Source organism: Petaurus breviceps, unplaced genomic scaffold (assembly GCF_028583685.1).
Source record: "Petaurus breviceps papuanus isolate PSGF00001 unplaced genomic scaffold, PetGlider_PUasm1.0 37, whole genome shotgun sequence".
Classification (NCBI taxonomy): Eukaryota; Metazoa; Chordata; class Mammalia; order Diprotodontia; family Petauridae; genus Petaurus; species Petaurus breviceps.
The window spans coordinates 78,489,609-78,509,157 of record NW_027186296.1 but is presented as its reverse complement, the minus strand read 5'-3'; the positions used below and the strand labels follow the sequence as shown (position 1 = coordinate 78,509,157).

Genomic DNA, 19,549 nt, shown 5'->3' with positions numbered 1-19,549 from the left:
AAGAGTATATAAGGAGGGAACTTAAAACAATGTTTCTTAAAAATCGGTGCTACAAATTCAAGGATTAAATAGTGTAATCTCATCTAAACTGGAAAAGAGAACAGAAGGAAGAAAGAGAAACTGAAATTTTTCTTTATTTTTTGTCTTGTTTTCTTTCCCAACATGGCTAATATGGAAATGTTTTTGCATGACTTCGAATATATAATCGATATAAAATTGCTTGCCTCTTTTAGGATGGGGGGGAGGGCGGGCAGGATCCAGAGAGGGAGATAATTTGGAACGCAAAACTTTCAAAAATTAATGTTAAAATGTGTTTTACATGTAATTGGGAAATATTTTTTTGGAGAGGGGGAGAAGGCAAAGCAATTGGGATTAAGTGATTTGCCCAAGGTCACACAGCTAGTAAGTGTATCAAGTGTCCCAGGCCAAATTTGAACTCAGGTCCTCCCGACTCCAGGGCCGGTGGTCGGTATATTTAATGAAATAAAAATATTTAAAAAAAAAAAAAAAAGAAAGAGAAATTGAATGCACTTAAGTAGCTCGATTCACAGGGTAATTAAGTGGATTAGAAAGTAAACGAGCATTTATAGAGGTAAAAGAAGTCCCAGATCTGCTGGAGCTCCCATTCTTATGCAACTAACCAAAGCCACGGTGGCTGGGCTGGTCAAAAAAAAAAAAAAAAAGCTCTTTCCCCCAGCTGTTTTTAAAATTTGGCGAGGTCTCTTTAAGGAGGTGTGGGTCGTGAGCCCCGCCCTCCTCACCTGCTCGCTATCACCCCGCCTTCGTCCTGGATTGGAGGGGGAAAAGGGGAGGTGACAGACTACGTTTCCCGGCAGCACTTGCCCAGGTCGCCTGCGCCTGCGCAGCATCCCAATCGGCTGGTTCTTGGAGCTCGCGCGCTCGCTGTTCCCTTCGACTCCGCTCTTCCACGAGCATGGAGGGGACCTCTCTTGTCTACGGCGCGCGGGACCCCGGGACCGGCGCGGCACCGCCACGATCTAGCCACCCTCCTACTTCGCCGCCGGTGCTAGAGGAAGGACCGCCGCCCTTGCCCCCGCTGCCCGAGGTGGGCACCTCCGGCTGCTCGGGCTCCCGGCCCCCGGAGCTGGAGCCCGAGCGCAGTCTGGACGGCTCGAGCGGGAACTACGTCGACGAAGAAGAAGAGGAGGATGAGGAGCTGGAGGAAGACGAGGATGAGGACGACGAGGAGGAAGGGAGTCGCTTCCCCCTTGGGCTAGATGGGAACAGGCTGGACTCGGAGGACGAGGACGAGGTAAGGAACATCCCCCGGCCTAGGTTGCCCTGGAAGTGGGGAGCTGGAAGAGGCTAAGGGGGGCTTCCCCAACCAGGACCCATCAGGACTCTTTCACCCCCACCCCTGGGGAGCAGCGACCTGTGTAGCTGGAGAGGGGCTGCACAAACACGCAAACCACCCTACCCTCTGAAATGCAAGACTCAGGCTGTCATCCCTGCCTGGAATGCTCCCCCTCCTCCACTCCTGACTTACTGACCTTCTGGGTTTCCTGTAAGTCTCAACTAAAACACCATCTTCTCGAGGAAGCTTTCCCCAACCCCTCTGAATCCTAATGTCTTCTCTCTTTTAATTATTACTCTTTATATCCTATATATTGCTTTCTTTGTACATGTTTGCATCCTTAAGGCTGTAGAGGGAGAGGGAGGGGTACTCTCTTTCCTTTCTCTTCCTCCTCTCGGCCCCCCAAGCTATCTTTGAGAGTCCGTTAGCCATGGGAGATGGCTAGTAAAGGTAGAACCATGAAAAAAAAATTGGAGTAGAAAGGACTTTGGAGACTGACCTCTAGTCCAAGACCTTCCTTATACAGAGGAGGAAAACTGGGGGAGAAAACAGAACTGACCAGCCTAAAGTCACAGAGCTTGTTAGCAATAAAGCCCCTAACTCTGGTCTACTGACTTCCAGTCCAAGGTGCCAAGAGACTTCTTCTAAGGTTCTGCAATTGATGTTTTTTCTGTGTATACTCAATCCATGGAGTATCCTGGAAGCCTTAACAAGTCAGGTTCTGCTGAATTGCTTTGTGAACCTGGGCAAGCCTCTTAACTTTCCTCAATGTTTTCTCACCTTCAAACAAAGGTAATAATAAACGCTTCATGGCTTTTTTGTTTTTAGGATTATTGTGAGAATGAAATATGTAGCAGATAAAACTTAAGCTTTCTAGGCAGATGGTGAGACTGTAAAACCTGAACTAAATTTATTAAACTATTGAGAAAAAGACTTTGTAAAGGCCTAAAGCCCTAATCAGGATACTTGGCATAAAGTAAGTGCTTAATATTTGTTCCTTTTCTCTGGAAAGAAGGGGTACTTAAGTAATTCAAAAAGTAAATTTGTTATATCACAGAATGTTTTCAGGGCAGGGGACAGAGTCTGAAATATTTGTATTGTATAACTGACTCTTAGCACTTCTAATCATTCATAGAATAAATTTAGAGGCGTAAGATATATTATGCTTGACATTTAAAACCCTGTGCAGCCTAGCTCCAAATTACCTTACTAGACTTTTTACTCCCCACATTACTCCTTGCAATGTTGTCCCACCCAAATTGACTTTCTTCTTCCTCACATTCAGCTCAATCCCATAAACATTTATTAAGCACCTACTATATGCCAGGCACCATGCCAAGCTCAGGGGATAGAAGAAGAAGCAGCAAAAGACAGTTCCTGCCCTCAAGGTGCTTACAATCAAATGGTGGGAACAACTACATTCCATCCACCATTCCATTCCTCTTTGCCTAAGTTGTTTTTCCGGTTACCTATTATGAACTTGTCTCATCTTTGCTTCATTAGTTTCCTTGAATACTCAGTTCAATTGCCATCTCCTTCAGTATCTACTAGTACCTTCCTCCCTTTCCTTACCTTGTATTTACTTTGTATTTATTTTGCAGCTATTTATATATGTATGAGTTATTTGCTTTTTAGATCCTAAGCTCCTTTGAGTAGAAGATCTGTCTCATTGTTCCTCATTTCACCAACACTTAAAACAGTGACTGGCACATAATAGATGCTTGCTGATTGATTATCTAGTCCAACCTTTCATTTTACCGGTGAGGGGAGGGTTGTCTGACTCTTTTAAAGACTATTTACATTATATTTGCAGCGTATGATTAGTCTCTCTGAGTTGACCCCATACATCTTGTGTTCGATCTGCAAAGGATACTTAATAGACGCTACAACCATTACAGAATGTCTTCACACATGTAAGCATATGTGTATATGTAAACATAATCATGATTTTGTATGTTTGTTTGTATGTTCAAATTTAGATTTATGGAAACATCTTAATTTTTAAAATTTTGCCTTTCCAACAGTTTGTAAAAGCTGCATCGTAAGACATTTTTACTATAGCAACAGATGTCCAAAATGCAACATAGTAGTACATCAGACACAGCCCCTATACAACATCAGGTAAGAACAGCTCATTGTGGTTAATGTGGCCAGCAATCACATAAGCTGTATATGTAAATTTCCAACTGTAGTTAAAAGTTTGTTTGGTCTCATAAAATTAGTAATGTCTGAGGCCAGTGCAATATTGTTATTTTCGGTATGTTTAGAATGTAACCTATATATGACCTGGACCTTTGAATGCAGCATCAGTATCTGGAATTCTGTGGAGGACAACAGGCTTGACATAGAAAACAATAACAAGAGTGAAGAAGCTTCTAGGTATTCACAGTGGGGAAATAAAAACCCAGAAGAAAGTTAGGAATATTTTCAAGGCCTTATGGCCTCAGATGTATAGGTGCCAAAGTACAGAGTATAATAACAAAGTAAATTCAAAATTTTTAAATAGGGTAAATACAATCTCATAAGCATCACCAGCACTTGGTGAGAATAGAACTCTTGAATGGAATATGGCAGTGAAAAAGTGCGGTTACTCAGAAGAAGCTTCTCATAGAAAAAAGGTTGAGGAGCAGCACAAGAAGGTGTGTAAATTTATAAAGCTGAGTTTGAAAGCACAGAAACATTTGGGTGAGGATAAAAAAGTAGAAAAGATGAAAGTGTGGGAATTGGAGTCGGAGAATCTGGGTTCGAATCCTGTCTCTGCCACCTGCTGGACTAAAGGCATTTCCAATTTGTTGGTTTCTTTAGTTTTTAAATAATCCTTTCAAGAACAGAGGGAACTCCCAAACAGATATGCCTGTCACTATGAGTGAGTCAGTTTTTAAATGTAGTAGTATTTAGATGTATATCAGAATATTTATTTTAATCTTTTTGTTGTTGTCGTTCCTGTCTGTAAACTACTTCTACCAGTAGAGATCAGCAGTTCTTTTGTTGCTCACGGTCCTCAGGTGTTGTCTGGGTACTGAGAGAGTTAAGGAACTTGGTCATGACCACAAAATGAATTCTCAAAGAATGTGCTGGAAACTTGGGGGTGGTCATCTTTAATTTTAGATGGTAGTGTCAGATGCTGGACTCTTCTTCCTGGGTCTGCCTGACCAAAAGGCCAGCCTTCTACTTTTGTTTTTTTTTTGGCTTTTTGGAGGGGAGAGGGCAGGACAATTGGAGTTAAGTGACTTGCCCAAGGTCACACAGCCAGTAAGTATTAAAAAATGTCTGAGGCTGTATTTGAACTCAGGTCCTCTTGACTCCAGGGCCGTTGCTCTATTCACTGCGACAACTAGCTGCTCCAAGTCTTCTACTTTTTACACCAGAGGAGGTAAACACAGGGCTGACCAGCCTGAACCAGATTAATTGGGAAATATTTAACAAAATAAATAGAATATAGATAATATTAATGTGTGGTTTTCTAAGTCAGTGTGTTCCACAGAAATCCTTATGTACATGTACAATTTAGTACATATTTGAGTTTGATACTACTGTCCTACACCAACATAGCCTCTCAAAATATTCATATTAAGGGAGGGGAAAGATGAATGACCATAACACCCCCAAGTTTCCAGCACGTTCTTTGAGAATTCATGACTTTATCCACTGGGTCTTCCTCCTAATCCTAACCAGTACGGATTATGTGCTTTCCATACTTAAGTTTCATCTCAGCAAGCCATCAATTAAATGCTTATGGATCTTGAGTGCTAGGGATAGAAATGCAAAAATGAGACCATTCCTTACCTTTGAGAAGTTTTTATTCTACTAGAAAATAACAGATATTCACATATACATAAAACTTTGAGAAGTTTTTATTCTACTAGAGAGTAACAGATATTCACATATGCATAAATAAATGTGAGCGATATAAAATTAAATATATAATAATTTGGGATGTGAGTTTTAACAACTGGAGAGGATCAGGAAAAGCTTCTAGATGAAGGTGGTTCCTGAGCTGAACCTTGAAGGGAGCTAGGGATTTCAAGAGGTAAAGGTGGGGAGGTGAGAGCATTCCACAAATGGAGTAAAAGCTGTCACAGAAGTTGGAGGTGGAAAGTTGTATATGGGGAACAGCAGGAAGCCCAATTTGACTGAGAAAGGGAGGAAGCTTCCCTGGGAGGGAGTACCATGTGATCAGGCTGGAAAGATAGGGTACCAAGCCAGAGCTTATAGGTAATAGGGAGCCACTAGCTTCTCAACCAGAGGAGTGACACGATTAGACCTGTGCTTTAGAAATATCAATTTGGCAACTCTGTGTAGGGGTTAACTGAATGCAGGTAAACTAGTTAATAGACAGTAGTCTGAGCAAGAGATGATGATGAGGGCCTTGGTCAAGATGGTTTAATGAGTTGCCATGGTCAGAGTTTGTGGTCAGCTCTCTGGAGATGAGCTGCTCTAACCTGAGCCAGACTGGTCTTGACCTTTTTAGATTACTAGGGCCTGCCTACTTCTGATTCTGCCTTCTGATCTTAACATTCAAAAACTCAGGATAATCTCCTTGCCATGATGGGGCATCAGAAGAGAACTTGAGTGAAGACTCTATAAATGTGTATTGTGTGCAGGTGGAAAAAAAAAACAAAACAAACCAGAAGTATTTTTAAGATCTCTGAAAAGAGAACTATTAAGGCTAGAGGTCCTAATAAATATATTTTCAAAAAGACCGGAGATCCTATTACATACCTATCATGCTTTCCTCCCTACTTCCATGCCTTTGCTTATGCTAGCTAACCTATACAACTAACCCTCCTCTATCTAAGTCAGAGAACCCTCAGTGCCATACTTCTTCCAGGAAGCCTTGCCTACCTAATAGTAACTGACAATACGATGCTCATATGTAAAGCTCTTTACGTATGCCCTCTCATGTGAGCCTCACAACGACCTTGTGAGATAGGTACCATGGACATTATTCTAACCTATTTTACAGATGAGAAAACTAAGCCTTGTAGAAGTTAAGTGGCTTGCTCATGGTCATCAGCTAGTAAGTACCAGGTAGAAATTGAACTTGGGTCATCCAGACTCCAAGGCCATTCTTCTTTAAGTTAAACCATGTTGCCTCACCACCTATAGCCACCTACATTTTTTCCACATGTCAATAGCTCTTCTGGTTAATACCATACAGTTTTAAGACTGAGTTAATCTGATATTATTTAGTATTGCTACTTTTTTCAATTGTGTATGTAGTATCTTCCCAGGTTTTAAGTCCCCTGGAGGGGAATTTAGAGTTTGTTCTAGTATTCTTTTGGGCACAGAGTAAGCCTACCTGAGTTGATAGGATATGGATGATTCCTTTCTATTTATCAAGAAGCCTTTGCTATTACAATTTATTAACTAATAACAGTTTTGTGGTATTCCTAAAGTTCTCAGTTTTCTTGTCGGCTGGTATTGTGTTTTGTCATTTGTTTTTATATTAAAAGATAAGTTAAACATACTAAAGTCTGTTTCCATTCTAAAGTAAACAGTTCTTAATGATCAAACAAATATTTATTGAGCTTCTGCTCTATACACTCTACTAGGTATATATAATGTAAATATAGTGTAATATATATATAGTGTAAAATGCCCTGCTTTCAAGTTTATTGCATTCTGAGGAGAGAAGCAAAACAACTTATAAACAATTCAAGGTGTAATGTCATTGTACAGTGAATTGTGTAGTACAGATGGTACTCTTTTTGAGACCTCAGAAGTCAACCGAAAAGTAAACTCACTCCCCATAGGATAACAGTTCATTCTTAAAAGGGAACAAAGTTGATTACCCAGAAGGTAATATGTGCTATACTGAAATGCATTCTTTTGACCTCTCAGCTACCCTTCATCCTTTCCTTTTACTAGGTTGGATCGACAGTTACAAGACATAGTATACAAATTAGTGATCAATCTAGAAGAAAGTAAGTTAAAATATATATTTTTTCAAAGTTCTGAATCCCAGGATCACCATTCATTTTACCATTTGCATTTTAAATATAATTTTGCCTGTTTTCTTATATTTTATAGGAGAGAAAAAACAAATGCATGATTTTTACAAAGAAAGAGGTCTAGAAGTACCAAAACCTGGTAAGTTTGTACAATTTCAGTGTACCTTTAGATTTTTTTTTTTAATAGTAAATTTCTCTAGTTTTAGGATTCTGTTTTTGAGATGGGAGTTTGAATAATGTGTTTGATTCCAATTTAAATATTCTAAGTACTCTAAACTAATTAATAAAGTACTTCTATTCATTGTTTTCTGACCCACTCTCCTTAAATGATGGGTAGACTAGTTACAGAATTCCTGATTCATGAACTTGTACTGATTACCAATATTATCGAAGCTAGCTATTGAGAGTTTTATAATTTTTTTCAAGACTGACATATATATAATAGTCAAACATATAAAATATGTGGAATTTTATTTTCAAATAGTGCTTTTGATTTTTTCTTCAAATAGCTGTACCTCAGCCAGTCCCTGTAAGCAGGGGGAGACCTAGGAAAGTTCTGGGGTCAGTGTTTCGCATTCCTCCAGAACTTGATATGTCTTTATTACTGGAGTTCATTGGGTGAGTAACTTGAAACTTATATAAGATTCTACCTTATAAAAAAAGACTGTGTAATGTTATAATTAATATAAAGCTTTAGTAAATTATAGGTTAAAATAAATGTTTTTTTGCTTTTTTGGAGGGGGAAGGGCAGGGCAATTGGGGTTAAGTGACTTGCCGAAGGTCACACAGCTAGTAAGTATTAAGTGTTGGAGGTCAGATTTGAACTCAGGTCCTCCTGACTCCAGGGCCGGTGCTCTACTCACTGCATCACCTAGCCTCCCCTAAAATAAATTTTTTTGATAACATTCAGTTAAAAGAAAAATTCCTTATGTACTCTCTAGCATGTGATATATTTTAGTATGCGATTGCTTTGTTAAATAGCCTTTTATAGTAAGAGAGAGAGAGTGTGTGTGTGTGTGTTTGTATAAAACCATTTCTCAAAACTAGATTTTTTAAAACATTTTTATTTTATAGATTTCCCAAAAGAAACCAAAATACTTTTCTGGCAAAATCCATACTGATTAGCCAACTTGTACTGACTATTGTGTCCTATGAACTCCTGTTCAATTTATTGCTTAAATTACTCCCATCTCTCCAACTCAACAAGTAAGCAACTTGAGCCTTGTGTACTCACAATAAGTTTAATAAGTAATAACAAATGTTTGATGATGATGAAATCAAATTTTACTTTCTTTTAAGAGTTAGAAACAATGAGTCATTCCTATATTTAAACAAAAGTTATCATTAATATTCCATAGTTTCACATTTTGAGAAATATTTTAGCAATAGAAGAAGGAAGTGAGCTCAGTTAACAATTTTACGTGTCACAGTAAGAGTGACATTGTGTGATGATCAGCTTTGATAGACTTGTCTCTTCTCAGCAATACAGTGATCTAAGACAATTCCCAAAGATTCATGATGGAAAATGCTATCCATATCCAGAAAAAGAACTGTGGAGTCAGAATGCAGATCAAAGCATATCATTTTCGCTTTTTTTTGTTTTTTCTTTCTCATGGTTTTTCCCTTTTGTTTTGATTCTTCTTTCACAATATGACTACTGTGGAAATATTTTTAATATGATTGTATGTGTATAGCCTACATCAGATTATTTACCACCTTGGGGAGGAGGGAGGAGAAAAAATTTGGAACTCAAAATCTTATATTGTGACACACACATACACAATCCAATTTTATGTGTCAGAGAGTAAGCTATGGCAGCTCTTTGTGGTTTTAAAGCAGTGCAGGAATCCAATTAGATAAGGTATAGCCTTTGCACTATAATACCAAACTGTGCTTTTATTACATGGTCTGCCACACATGCTGCTGGTAGAGTATCTTATTAAAATGCTCTTCATTGTTAACTCATGTTTTATGTGGGACCCCAGTTTTGGGGTAAGTCATTGATCCTCCTTGAACTTTAGTTTTTATGTACATTAAAAGGACATTGCTGTAATGAAAAGCCAGACTCAGATGGTCAAATTATGGTCTAACTGATGCTGTCCCTTAATACTCTATTCTGTTTCCAGAATGATGTGTCAATGAATAACACACAAAGTTCTTTAAAAAAAGTCCTCAGAATGTTCAAACTGTAATTAGCATATAGAATGTGAAAATGTCACTAAAATAATAAAAAAATATGAACAGTATTTGTACAATGAGGTAAAATGACCCATTATAAGCTAATAGCATGATGTAATCATCAAAACAGCTCATGGGATCTTCTCAACTGCATTAATAGAAAAATAGCACTCATGGTGGCTAGGTGGTGCAGTGAATAGAGTAACCAGCCCTGAAGTCAGGAGGACCTGAGTTCAAATTCAGCCTCAAACACTTAACACTTACTAGCTGTGTGACCTTGGGCAAGTCACTTAACCCCAATTTCCTTGCCATCCCCCCTCCAAAAAAAAAAAAGAAAAAGAGCACTCCATAAAAGGGAGGTAACAGTTCTACTGTACTGTGTGCTTATCAGATCTCTCTAGTCTAAATGGGGTATACACACACAAAAAAAATCCTATAAAATGATGCATAAATGCATGAAAGATGATAAGGGACCTGTGTGAGATATGAAGTGAAAGTGTATTATAGATTCTACAAGACTGAGCTTATTAGTTAACATGGATAGAAATCTAATGCATAGAACAAGGGAACTATAGTAGTCCTCTTGTATTCTCTTTACCCCTGGACAGTGTGTTCAGTTCTGCCTACCACAATTTAAGTGAAACATTGACAAGCCAGAGTATGTCCAAAAGGAATATTAAAGGGGTTAGGGATGTTTATTCTCTGGAAAAGAAAAGATAAAGAAAGGGTAATGTAATATGAAGGGCTGTCATGTAAAAGAAGGGTTAGTTTTTTTGTTTTTTTCTGTAGCAAGAACTAGAATCAGTGGAGTAGAAGTTACAAGGAGACAGATTTCAGTTGAATATAGAGAATCTCCCAATAATTAGAACTATATAGAAATTGAATAGACTGCTTTGTGAGCTAATAATCTTTCCATCACTGGATTTGTTCAAACAGGAGTGTTGCAGATAGGATTCATTTTGAGTATGGGATATTAGAGTAAATAACTTCTAAAATCTCTTCCAACTCAGATTCTATGGTTCTGGAGAAATTACGTTGCCTCTCTGTGCTTTAGGTGAGGAGATCAGAGTAGATTATCTTTAAGATCCCTTTCATCTCTGTAATTTTGCAAAGCCATACAAGTATTTTTAAGGGAGTAAGGGATGATGCTTTAGTAAGGTGAATTCAGTACAATAGATGTTAAATGCCTTCTGAGTACTGTGTCTAGGCATTAAGAAAAATATAGTTTAGATAAGATGGCAGAGGGGCACCAGTCATATGAAATAATACTCAGATTCATGGGAGGTGCAAAGTGCTGTGTGAGTTTTGAAGTGATGGTAAATTATTGAACAGAAATCCTCTAAAACAGCTACCATAAATAAGCCAGCCCACAAAATCCTTTGAAATTTTGTGTCATTAGAAATAATATAGAAAAAAAAAATAAAAACTATGAAGAGCCCAAAACTTATGAGCAGGAAACTGTTGAACTCAAAAATGTCTTAATATTAAATTAATTCTGAAGTTTCCTGTTTTGTTACTAAAATGAATGTATTCAAAGTTATACACTGGGTAAAGCTGCTGGTGTCAGACCACCAGATGGCAGAAACAACAAGCAGGAGAGCTTTATCGGTAAAATTTAAGTGGGTCAAGATTGTTGACATTAATCTACTTTGATTATTTAAAAATGTAAAGTTTAGCTCAGCAGTGTTTTGTTTTTTAAAAAGCTTAAATTCATCTCTCTCAAATATTCGTACTCTGTTACTTTATTTTTAATATGATAAAGTGAGACATTTAAAAATTGAAATTTGTTTTTTCTTTTCAGAGCTAATGAAGGCACAGGACATTTTAAGGTATTTTTTTTTCAGTTATCTCTTTGAAATGAGTTCTGTGTAGTCTGTAAACCCAGTCAGATTACCTTTTACAGTGAGATTTACATAAAATGTTTTGTGAATAAAACAAATACTTATATGTGAAGGACATTATCTGCCTCTCAAAAAATGTTTTTTGAGAAAAGAAAGAGGTAGTAAGTAGAGATTTTTATTTAAGGCAAGATGGGAGTAAAGAAAAACAAATGGTTAACCCATTTAAAAATATTTCAAACCAAGTACTAAACAAACGTGGCTACAATGAGAAAATGCCTTAGCATTTTTTGCATAGTTGGCACTTGGCCTTATAAGAGCTTAAAATTGTGTTTGCATGTAACATTTCTGGCTCAAGTTAACCTGCCCTAACTTGTTGCTTCAATCATTTCTTCAGATTTTAGAGGGAAGAGTGAGCTCCTTCGGAATGTACTTTGGTTAAGAGTTGCCTTTAAAGCTCCAAAATGTAGGCTTCCATTGTACCCAGTGTCCTCCTTAGATACTGTAGTCTATATCATTCAGAGAAAGGCAACATGCCTTCTCTAAGGGTAAATGCCTTGCTAATCTAGTAGAGCTCTTTGAGGAGGTAAATATTCATATGAATAAATGGTAATCAGCTATAATCCTTTTCTTTTTTTTAAGCTTTTTATTAGTTTTTACTTTCAAGGCTATTTTTAAAAATTGCCATGGGATTGGTGAACCGTTTTAGAACAGAGAACCAATTTAGAACAAGCAAATGATAAGAATATAGGTATTTCTTTGGGTGGAGAAATTTAATAGAATTTCCTAGGGATTGATATAGGATTGGCTTTACTTAGTTTTTATAAGTAATCTGGGAGAAAGAGTTAAACCTAGCAGATAGGATGCAGATAATCTGACACCAATCCTGAATTACTCTTACCGTCTGCCTCCTTTGCTCATACCCACATGATGCTGAATGGGGCTAGAGGAAGTCTCACAAATGCTAGCTGGTTCCACCGTAGATTAATGATATCTGATTTCAACTGGAGTCTCACTGAAACTAGGCAATCCTCCTACTTCTCCCTAATTAATTCCCTAACCCACTTCCCCTAGAAGTAGTTCCAAACCTTCTCTTATCAAGCCTACAAAAGTGTCCCTTTCCCCCACCCTCTCAACTGAAATCTTGGTCTTTTGATTGAATGAATAAATTGAGGTTATTTACTGAGAACTCCTTTTTCCTTCTTCCTCATTTTATAAGCTCTCCTTACCTCTTGACTTTTCTCCTATCATATCTTCCTTCCCTGCAGTCTCTGATGAAGTGATAGCCCTTTTCTCCAAGGGCCCTCTGTTTGTACCCTTGATCCCATCCCCTCCAGCTGTCTGTCCCCATTATTAGTACCTCTCTTTAATCTTCTATCTCTCATTCCTGCTGTCTATAAATACACTAAAGTCTCTCCTTAATAAGCCTTTATAGCTCTAACTCTCTTTGCTAAATATTGTGTCCTGCATTTTCTTCTCTCCTCCTCTTCTTAAGTCAGACTCCTTGAAAAAGCCATCCACATTCAGTATGTCCACTTCCTCTCTCAACTCCCTTCAGCCTAGCTTCTGACCTTATCATTCAATTGAAACTGCTGTTTCTAAAGTCAGCAACAATCTTCCAGTGGACAGATCTAATGACCCTTTGCCTTCATTCTCCTTGACCTTTCTGTACCCTTTGACACTGTTGGTCACTTTGTTCTGAACACTTTTCTTCTCACACATTCCAATTATGAGACATAGCTTTCACCCTTTTCTTCCCTTTTCTGTTTTACTCTATTGCTCCTTTTAAACTCTCTTCTTTCTCCCCTTAGAATAGAACTTGAGTCCTCCGGGGCGGCCAGGTAGCACAGCGAGTGGCCAGGTAGCACAGCGAGTAAGAGCACCGGCTCCAGTGTTGAGAAGACCTGGAGATCGAATCCCTCCTGGGCTCAGACACTTAGCACCCACCCAGAAACACCTGGCCATGTAACCTTGAGCAAGTTACTTAACCCCAATTGCTTAGGGGCAGCCAGGTGGCTCAACGAGTAAGAGCTCCGGCTCCAGTGTCGGGATGACCTGGATCAAATTCGGGCTCAGATACTCAGTACCACACCCAGAAACAACTGGCCGTGTAACCTTGAGCAAGTTACTTAACCCCGATTGCTTTAAAAAAAAAAAAAGAACTTGAGTCCTCTGTTTTTCTTATTTAACTCTTTCAATACCTTTCAAAGACATTAAGTTGTTGAAAGAATATTTCTTCTCCCCCATTAGAATGTTATCACTGAATCATCATATAACTCATTCTATTCACTCAAATATGTTTATCTTTCTAGGTTTATCTGGACTCTTTGTGTTTGTATTTCATCAGGCCCACCCAGCTCTTTTCTTCTCATCAGAAATACTTTAAAGTTCTCTGTTCCATTAAAGGTCATTTTCCCCCCATAGCATAATGCAGTAGATTAAGTTATTCTTGGTTGTAAGCCTGTATCTTTTGCCTTTTGAAATAGTATGTTCTAAGCTTACTTCTCATTTATAGAAAAAACTGGCAGGTCATTTGTGATCTTGACTGTAGTCCCTTGGTAATTAAACTGCCTCTCAATGGTTGCTTACAGTATTTTTTATTTAACATGGGAGCTCTGGATTTTGGTCATAACATTCCTAGAACTTTTCCTGTGGAAATTTTTTTTAAGAGGTAATTGGTGGGTTCTTTCTGTCTTCACTTTGTCTTCTGATTCTGATAGATCAGAGCAGTTATCATTGATAATTTCCTGAAATCTAGTGTCCAAGCTTTTTTTTTTTTTATCATGGTTTTTAACGATTCTTAGTTTATCTCTCATTGACCAGTTTCAAGTCTTTGGTTTTTAATATCAGATGTGTTTTTTCAGTCTTTTGGTTTTCTTCTATATTTCTGTGTTTTCTCATAGAATCATTTCTTTCTACTTGACCTCTTCTATCAGAGAGCCCATTACTTGGGTAAAGTTTAATGTCTTCTCTTCTTAGATATTTATTCTGCTTCCAGTTATTTCCTCCAAAAGTTTTACTTCATTTTTAATCTCTTCTTGCATGCATTTATGTGATGCCCCAATTAAAATGTACCCTTCTTTAGGTTAAGATTTTTTTTTTGTTTTATCCCTAGTGCTTAGCACAATGCCTTAGTAAGCACTTAATAAATGTTTGTTGAATGATTGCCCAAGGGTTGTGTAAACGTGTAGAAGTTTTGAGATATAGAAGAGGGAAGATAAGGGAAGCTCACAACCATCTTCTCAGTAAAGTGGGAAGCAAGTTCATCTTCTGACAGAAGGAGATAGAAGTGGATTTGGAAACATGAAGAGAAAGAAGGTTTGGAATAATTGCTGGGAGATTGTAATTGGAAATGAATCACATGAATAAAAGAATTGTCACGTAGCAGCAATGAAATTAGAAAACAATTTGTGATAGACCAAGTCTGCTGTTTTGTTACTTCCTATATCAGCATTCAATATCTTCAGAGTAGGAAGAGATGAGGCACTTAACCAAAGATGAAAATTAGTGAGGATTGAGCATCACAAGAACAAGGGACTCAAGAATAGACAATTGCCTCGTTGATCCAGGTTAAGCAGATGGTCAGGACAGTTAGACAGAACATGCATATTAAAATGAGAGAACAGGGAGTGAGGAGCTGGAGGTCAAGATGAGAGTAAAAAGCAGCTTCAATAGGTGTTGAGACAGTGTATCAGCAATGCCATATTCACAATGCCTATAGAGATTACAAATATGCTGATATAATTATCCATTACAAAATACGTCATGTTTGCCATATGAGGAAATAAACTAGAAAATTTATTAAGATACCAAAAGACTGAGTCCCAAAACCAGAAAGTGAAAGCCATCAGAGTAGTTATGATATTGGCACAGGTAGATAAAGTAGAAAGCACCCACATTTTCAAGCCTTTAAAACAGAACAGGCTACCTCAGGCAAAGGTCCTCCTCTCCTCACTCACAGCAACCACCCAGCGTCCTGGAAGAATGCTCCCAGCAGCTCCGGCCCCTGGCAGTCCTCAGCAGGAGTCCTTAGCAGAAAGTCCTTAGCAGTCCTAACTCAAAAAGGGCTTCGCGCTGCCACTGCCTCTGCTGCTGTCGCCGTCACCACCACCGCCAGCCAACGCAGGAACGCTAGCTTGGCTTCCGCTTCCTCTTGCTCCGCCCCTTCCTGCTACATCAGCAAGTCCAATGGGGCATGGAAGATCTTTAAATCCCATAACCCTTACAGACAGTAAGAGAGGGAGAACAGAAAACTGAGTAGAAAAGGACCTCTGAAAGGTTTAAGATCCTAAAGGTGGTGGAGCAGTTTTAAGAGATAATAAAGTTTAAGGTGTGATCATTCCTGGGGGTGACTGAGCAAACAGAGTAGAGATGGAGATCCTGGAAGTTGAGGTTGATATCTTGGGAATACAAACTGTTCAAAGGGGGATTCCAGTAAATACTGGAATCTTGAAGGAGGAGGGCAGGGATTGGGGCAAAGAGGAATACTGAGCAAAGGGACTGAAGTCACAGAAGAAGAAATGGGGGCCTTTATAGATGTCATCAACATATATCTGGATAGGACAGCAGTCTAATGATGTGAATTTCAAAGGATGAAGACACAGAAACATTCTGAAAGTAGCCATGGTGAGCAAGAATTATGCCAGCTCTTCCTCTAAGCTCTTTTGTGGTCAAGAGAAGTGGAGGAATGCCAGCAGCAGAGAGGATGTCAAGGAATATAAACCTTTTAGGAAGTCAGATTGCAGTTAGTGGTAGAATGTGGAAGAAATACATGTTTTTCTTTCCAAGTAAGACATGGGACAAAATACCCTACCTTTTCATTGCTTGAACTTGATGCCTTATGGATTTGTGTTATCCATTTTTCTGTATTCTAGCACAGTATTAAAGCTCATAATAGGAATTCTTTTCTGTTGCATTTTATTTTGAAGGATTACAATTGTTTCAGGACAATAATCAAGTAAGGTGTCTGCTTCTCACATTGAGACTATATGTTCAAATTCTAGCTATATTAATTCAGTTATTAATCCTACAGATTGATGCTATAAATTGAATTCCTTCTGTGTTGAAGATCTGTTTTATGAGATACTAAAGCATTTTTTAAATCCAGAAAATGACAATGATATAAAAAAAAGCATCAGTAAAATTTTTTAAACTTTCAGTTTAGTTCTCAAATTTATTTATGTACCTGTTATGTGTACTATGCTAGTCTCTAGAGATATAAAAACAAGCCTAAAATATAAACCCAGTTCCTGTCCTCAGAGAGTTTGTATTCCATTGGAACTAGAGAGTCAATATTAGGAAGAGATAATTCATTAACTATGGGTGTATCAAGGTAACTTCAGGGGAAGCACCTCATCAGACCCTTGAAAGATAAGGATTCTGAGAAGTGGTGATGAGGAGGGAGCAAGGGTGTGGTGCGTTCCAGACCTGGGAGATGACTGCACCAGTATATGAACTGGGAAACAACAGAATGTTGGCTTTGGCTAGACTAGAGGTTTCATGAAGCAGAGTAATCTTCTTTACTATGAAAGGTGTTTAAAATATGCTAAGTAACCCAACTTGTTTCATCTGTAAATAATTTCAATGTTCTTACAGCCACTGGAAAAGAAGTTTGTTCGTGTTTCAGGAGAAGCAACTATTGGGCACGTTGAAAAATTTCTCAGAAGAAAAATGGGTCTCAATCCAGCTTGTCAGGTATAATGCATATATGTAGTTAGGATAGGATTGGCAAATTATTTCATGCCTAGCATTAAGAGGCTCACATTTGAGCTACTAAGTAGCCTTCGGTTTTAATAGGGTAAAATTCTCTTAACATTTCATTCAGTGAGACTTATTTTTATCTAAATAAGAATGGTGTGTGTTTGTCAAAAGGAGCAACATAGGCATTAATTGATCAAAGCAGATATTCAGTTTGGCTTTCCTCCTTAATCACATTTAACTCACTATACTTGCTTTCTTAGCTCCTCTTAGCAAAAATAACCTGGGGATATAAGGAGCAATAAAGAGTTCTTGGGGCTCCAGTCTCAGCACCATTTGTAGACAAAAAGACTAGGTAGAAGTTTACCTATTAACCAGTTTTCCCCCAAGATTAGATCTCTCCAAAGATTAATTGGTTTAAGTATTTTTGGAAAGAAACCAAAGCTCTCCCTATGTCAGCCTGTGATTTTGTTCATTTTTCTTTTTTCCCATATTTATGAAATTAGAGAGAAACCTTCAACCTTTTACAATAATGAATACTTAAACTTTGTTGTATACTTAATTAAATCCTATGCTAAAGAATAAATGTAAATTACACAGCAAAATACCCTACCTTCTCATTGCTTGAACTTGATGCCTTATGATTTTGTGTTACCTAGTTTCTGTATTCTAGCACAGTACAAAAATTCATAATAGGAATTCTTTTACTATTGTTCAGGTCCATAAACTTGTTTTGGTTTTGTGATATATGTATAATTTAATTTCAGTATAATTGATTTCTTTTGTAATACATTTAAAAACAGTATTCTGAGAAGGAGGCCATAGGCTTCATCAGACTGCTAGTGGGCTCTGTAGCACAAAAAAATTACAAATTCCTTATTTAAAGATCCTAGCTGTTATTGATTATTATAAGACAACAAAATGTTAGGTGAAAACCCTGAAATTGTACCAGCCTTTCTAATACTTTTTTTTGGATCAACAAAATGCAGCTTGCATTTTCAGCCCTAATGCTGACTGAATTACTATCACAAAGTGACCGAAAGAAATGAATTATTCATCATCCTGTAGATACAATGAACTTAAGTTTACTCTTCTCTAAGTAGTTAAAAGTACATAATAAATAGCTGTTTACAGGAACCTTGAAAAGGAAAATATAAACACATAATTATCTATCGTTCCTGAATAGAAAAATCAAAGGGCATAGGCCCTGTTAGAGCAAAATAGATATGATATGATAAGTATTGGGAGTTGGGGGTTCTTTCTGATTTATGGATTACTTTCTCTTTAGCTGAATAGTAACTGGAAAACTAATTATTCTGTTTAAGCTTTACATATTTGATGTTTTAAAGTTTTTTCAGGGAAGCTTTTACTTGACTTAGCCATGTAGAAATTTGTTTTATTATTACTATAGAAGACAAACACCTCTATCTTGAAATTTTAAAAAATATTCAAGATTTCTACTCAATCTTCAACTTTCCAAGTCACTTCTTTGCTAAGTATATGGTCTTTCTAATATTCACACACTATGTCTGTGGTCACTTTTGTGAGTAGTAGTTTTTATTTAGACTGAAATACATGTAACAGACCAGAAAATGGTTAAACATATAAACTTTTAGATTCAGGAATTCTAGTCTTTCTAGGCTACTGATCTGAAATGAGTTTTGTAACTATGAGTCATAGTCAACCTGATGAAAACTTTTAGCTCAGCAGCCTTAGTAGACTTGGGTAATGACAATAATAGCTAACTTTTATATAATGCTTGGTATGTACCCGCCATTATGCTAACTGTTCTGTAATTATCTCGTTTCATCCTCACAACAACCTTGGGAGGTAGATGCTATTATTATGCCCATTTTACAGATGAGGAAGCTAGAGAGTGACTAGGGACAGTGATAGTCTTCAATTTCTCAAGCCTGCCAATGATGACTTCCTTTAAAACATTCATTTTACCAAAGTGGTGAATGTGTGACATGTTTACTAACCTGTGACCTTCATACACAGCTATGTATTATCAGGGGTGAGTGGTAAAAAATAATAGAAGATAAATTGCGTACTTGGCAACTGCTTTGTGCCCAGCACTGCTCCACTGCTATGAAAGATGCCTAGGAAACATGACATGGTCCCCTCCCTTTGAGTAGCTTACAAGATATCTGGGAAAATGAAGCTAATTAAATCATTTGAGAACATAAGCTGTTTGGTACTCTTTGTAAATGAAGTGAAAATTAAAAGAAAAAGGGTAGTACAAAGTAGTTTGGAAGAGTCAGGGGAGTCTTTGTTGACTTGAGCTGTGTTTTGAAGGATGGATAAAATTTAGAGAAAGGAAACAAGGGAAGCCATTCCAAGCATGTGGAGTATCATGAGTATAAAGACATGGTGGCAAGAATGAGTGTTGTGTATTTGGGCAACTAAACCAGAGAGTTTATATGTGGAATAATAGAAAATGTGGTTTGATAGTCAGGGAAGAGTTTTCAATTGTTCAGGTCTTGAAAAAGTCAGAGATGTTTAGACTTGAGAGGCAACATGGAGCCATTATAGAGCCATATGGGAAATGGCATGGATAAATCTGT

At 37.7% G+C, this 19,549-nt stretch overlaps 2 protein-coding genes across 2 annotated transcripts in view; both read left to right on the top strand.

Annotated features, from left to right (window-relative positions):
* The window catches only part of NT5C2 (5'-nucleotidase, cytosolic II), a 266,169-nt gene that overhangs the window by 56,136 nt on the left and 190,484 nt on the right, over positions 1-19,549 (top strand). The window lies entirely within an intron of this gene.
* Positions 844-19,549, top strand: part of PCGF6 (polycomb group ring finger 6) — a 30,526-nt gene continuing 11,820 nt past the window's right edge. Inside the window, exons 1-8 of the mRNA XM_069098860.1 lie at positions 844-1,273; positions 3,129-3,228; positions 3,340-3,436; positions 7,187-7,242; positions 7,349-7,408; positions 7,779-7,887; positions 11,249-11,276; positions 16,881-16,979. Of these exons, the coding sequence (XP_068954961.1) occupies positions 935-1,273; positions 3,129-3,228; positions 3,340-3,436; positions 7,187-7,242; positions 7,349-7,408; positions 7,779-7,887; positions 11,249-11,276; positions 16,881-16,979 (888 nt within the window). The 5' untranslated portion in view covers positions 844-934. The remainder of the gene's footprint in view (positions 1,274-3,128; positions 3,229-3,339; positions 3,437-7,186; positions 7,243-7,348; positions 7,409-7,778; positions 7,888-11,248; positions 11,277-16,880; positions 16,980-19,549) is intronic.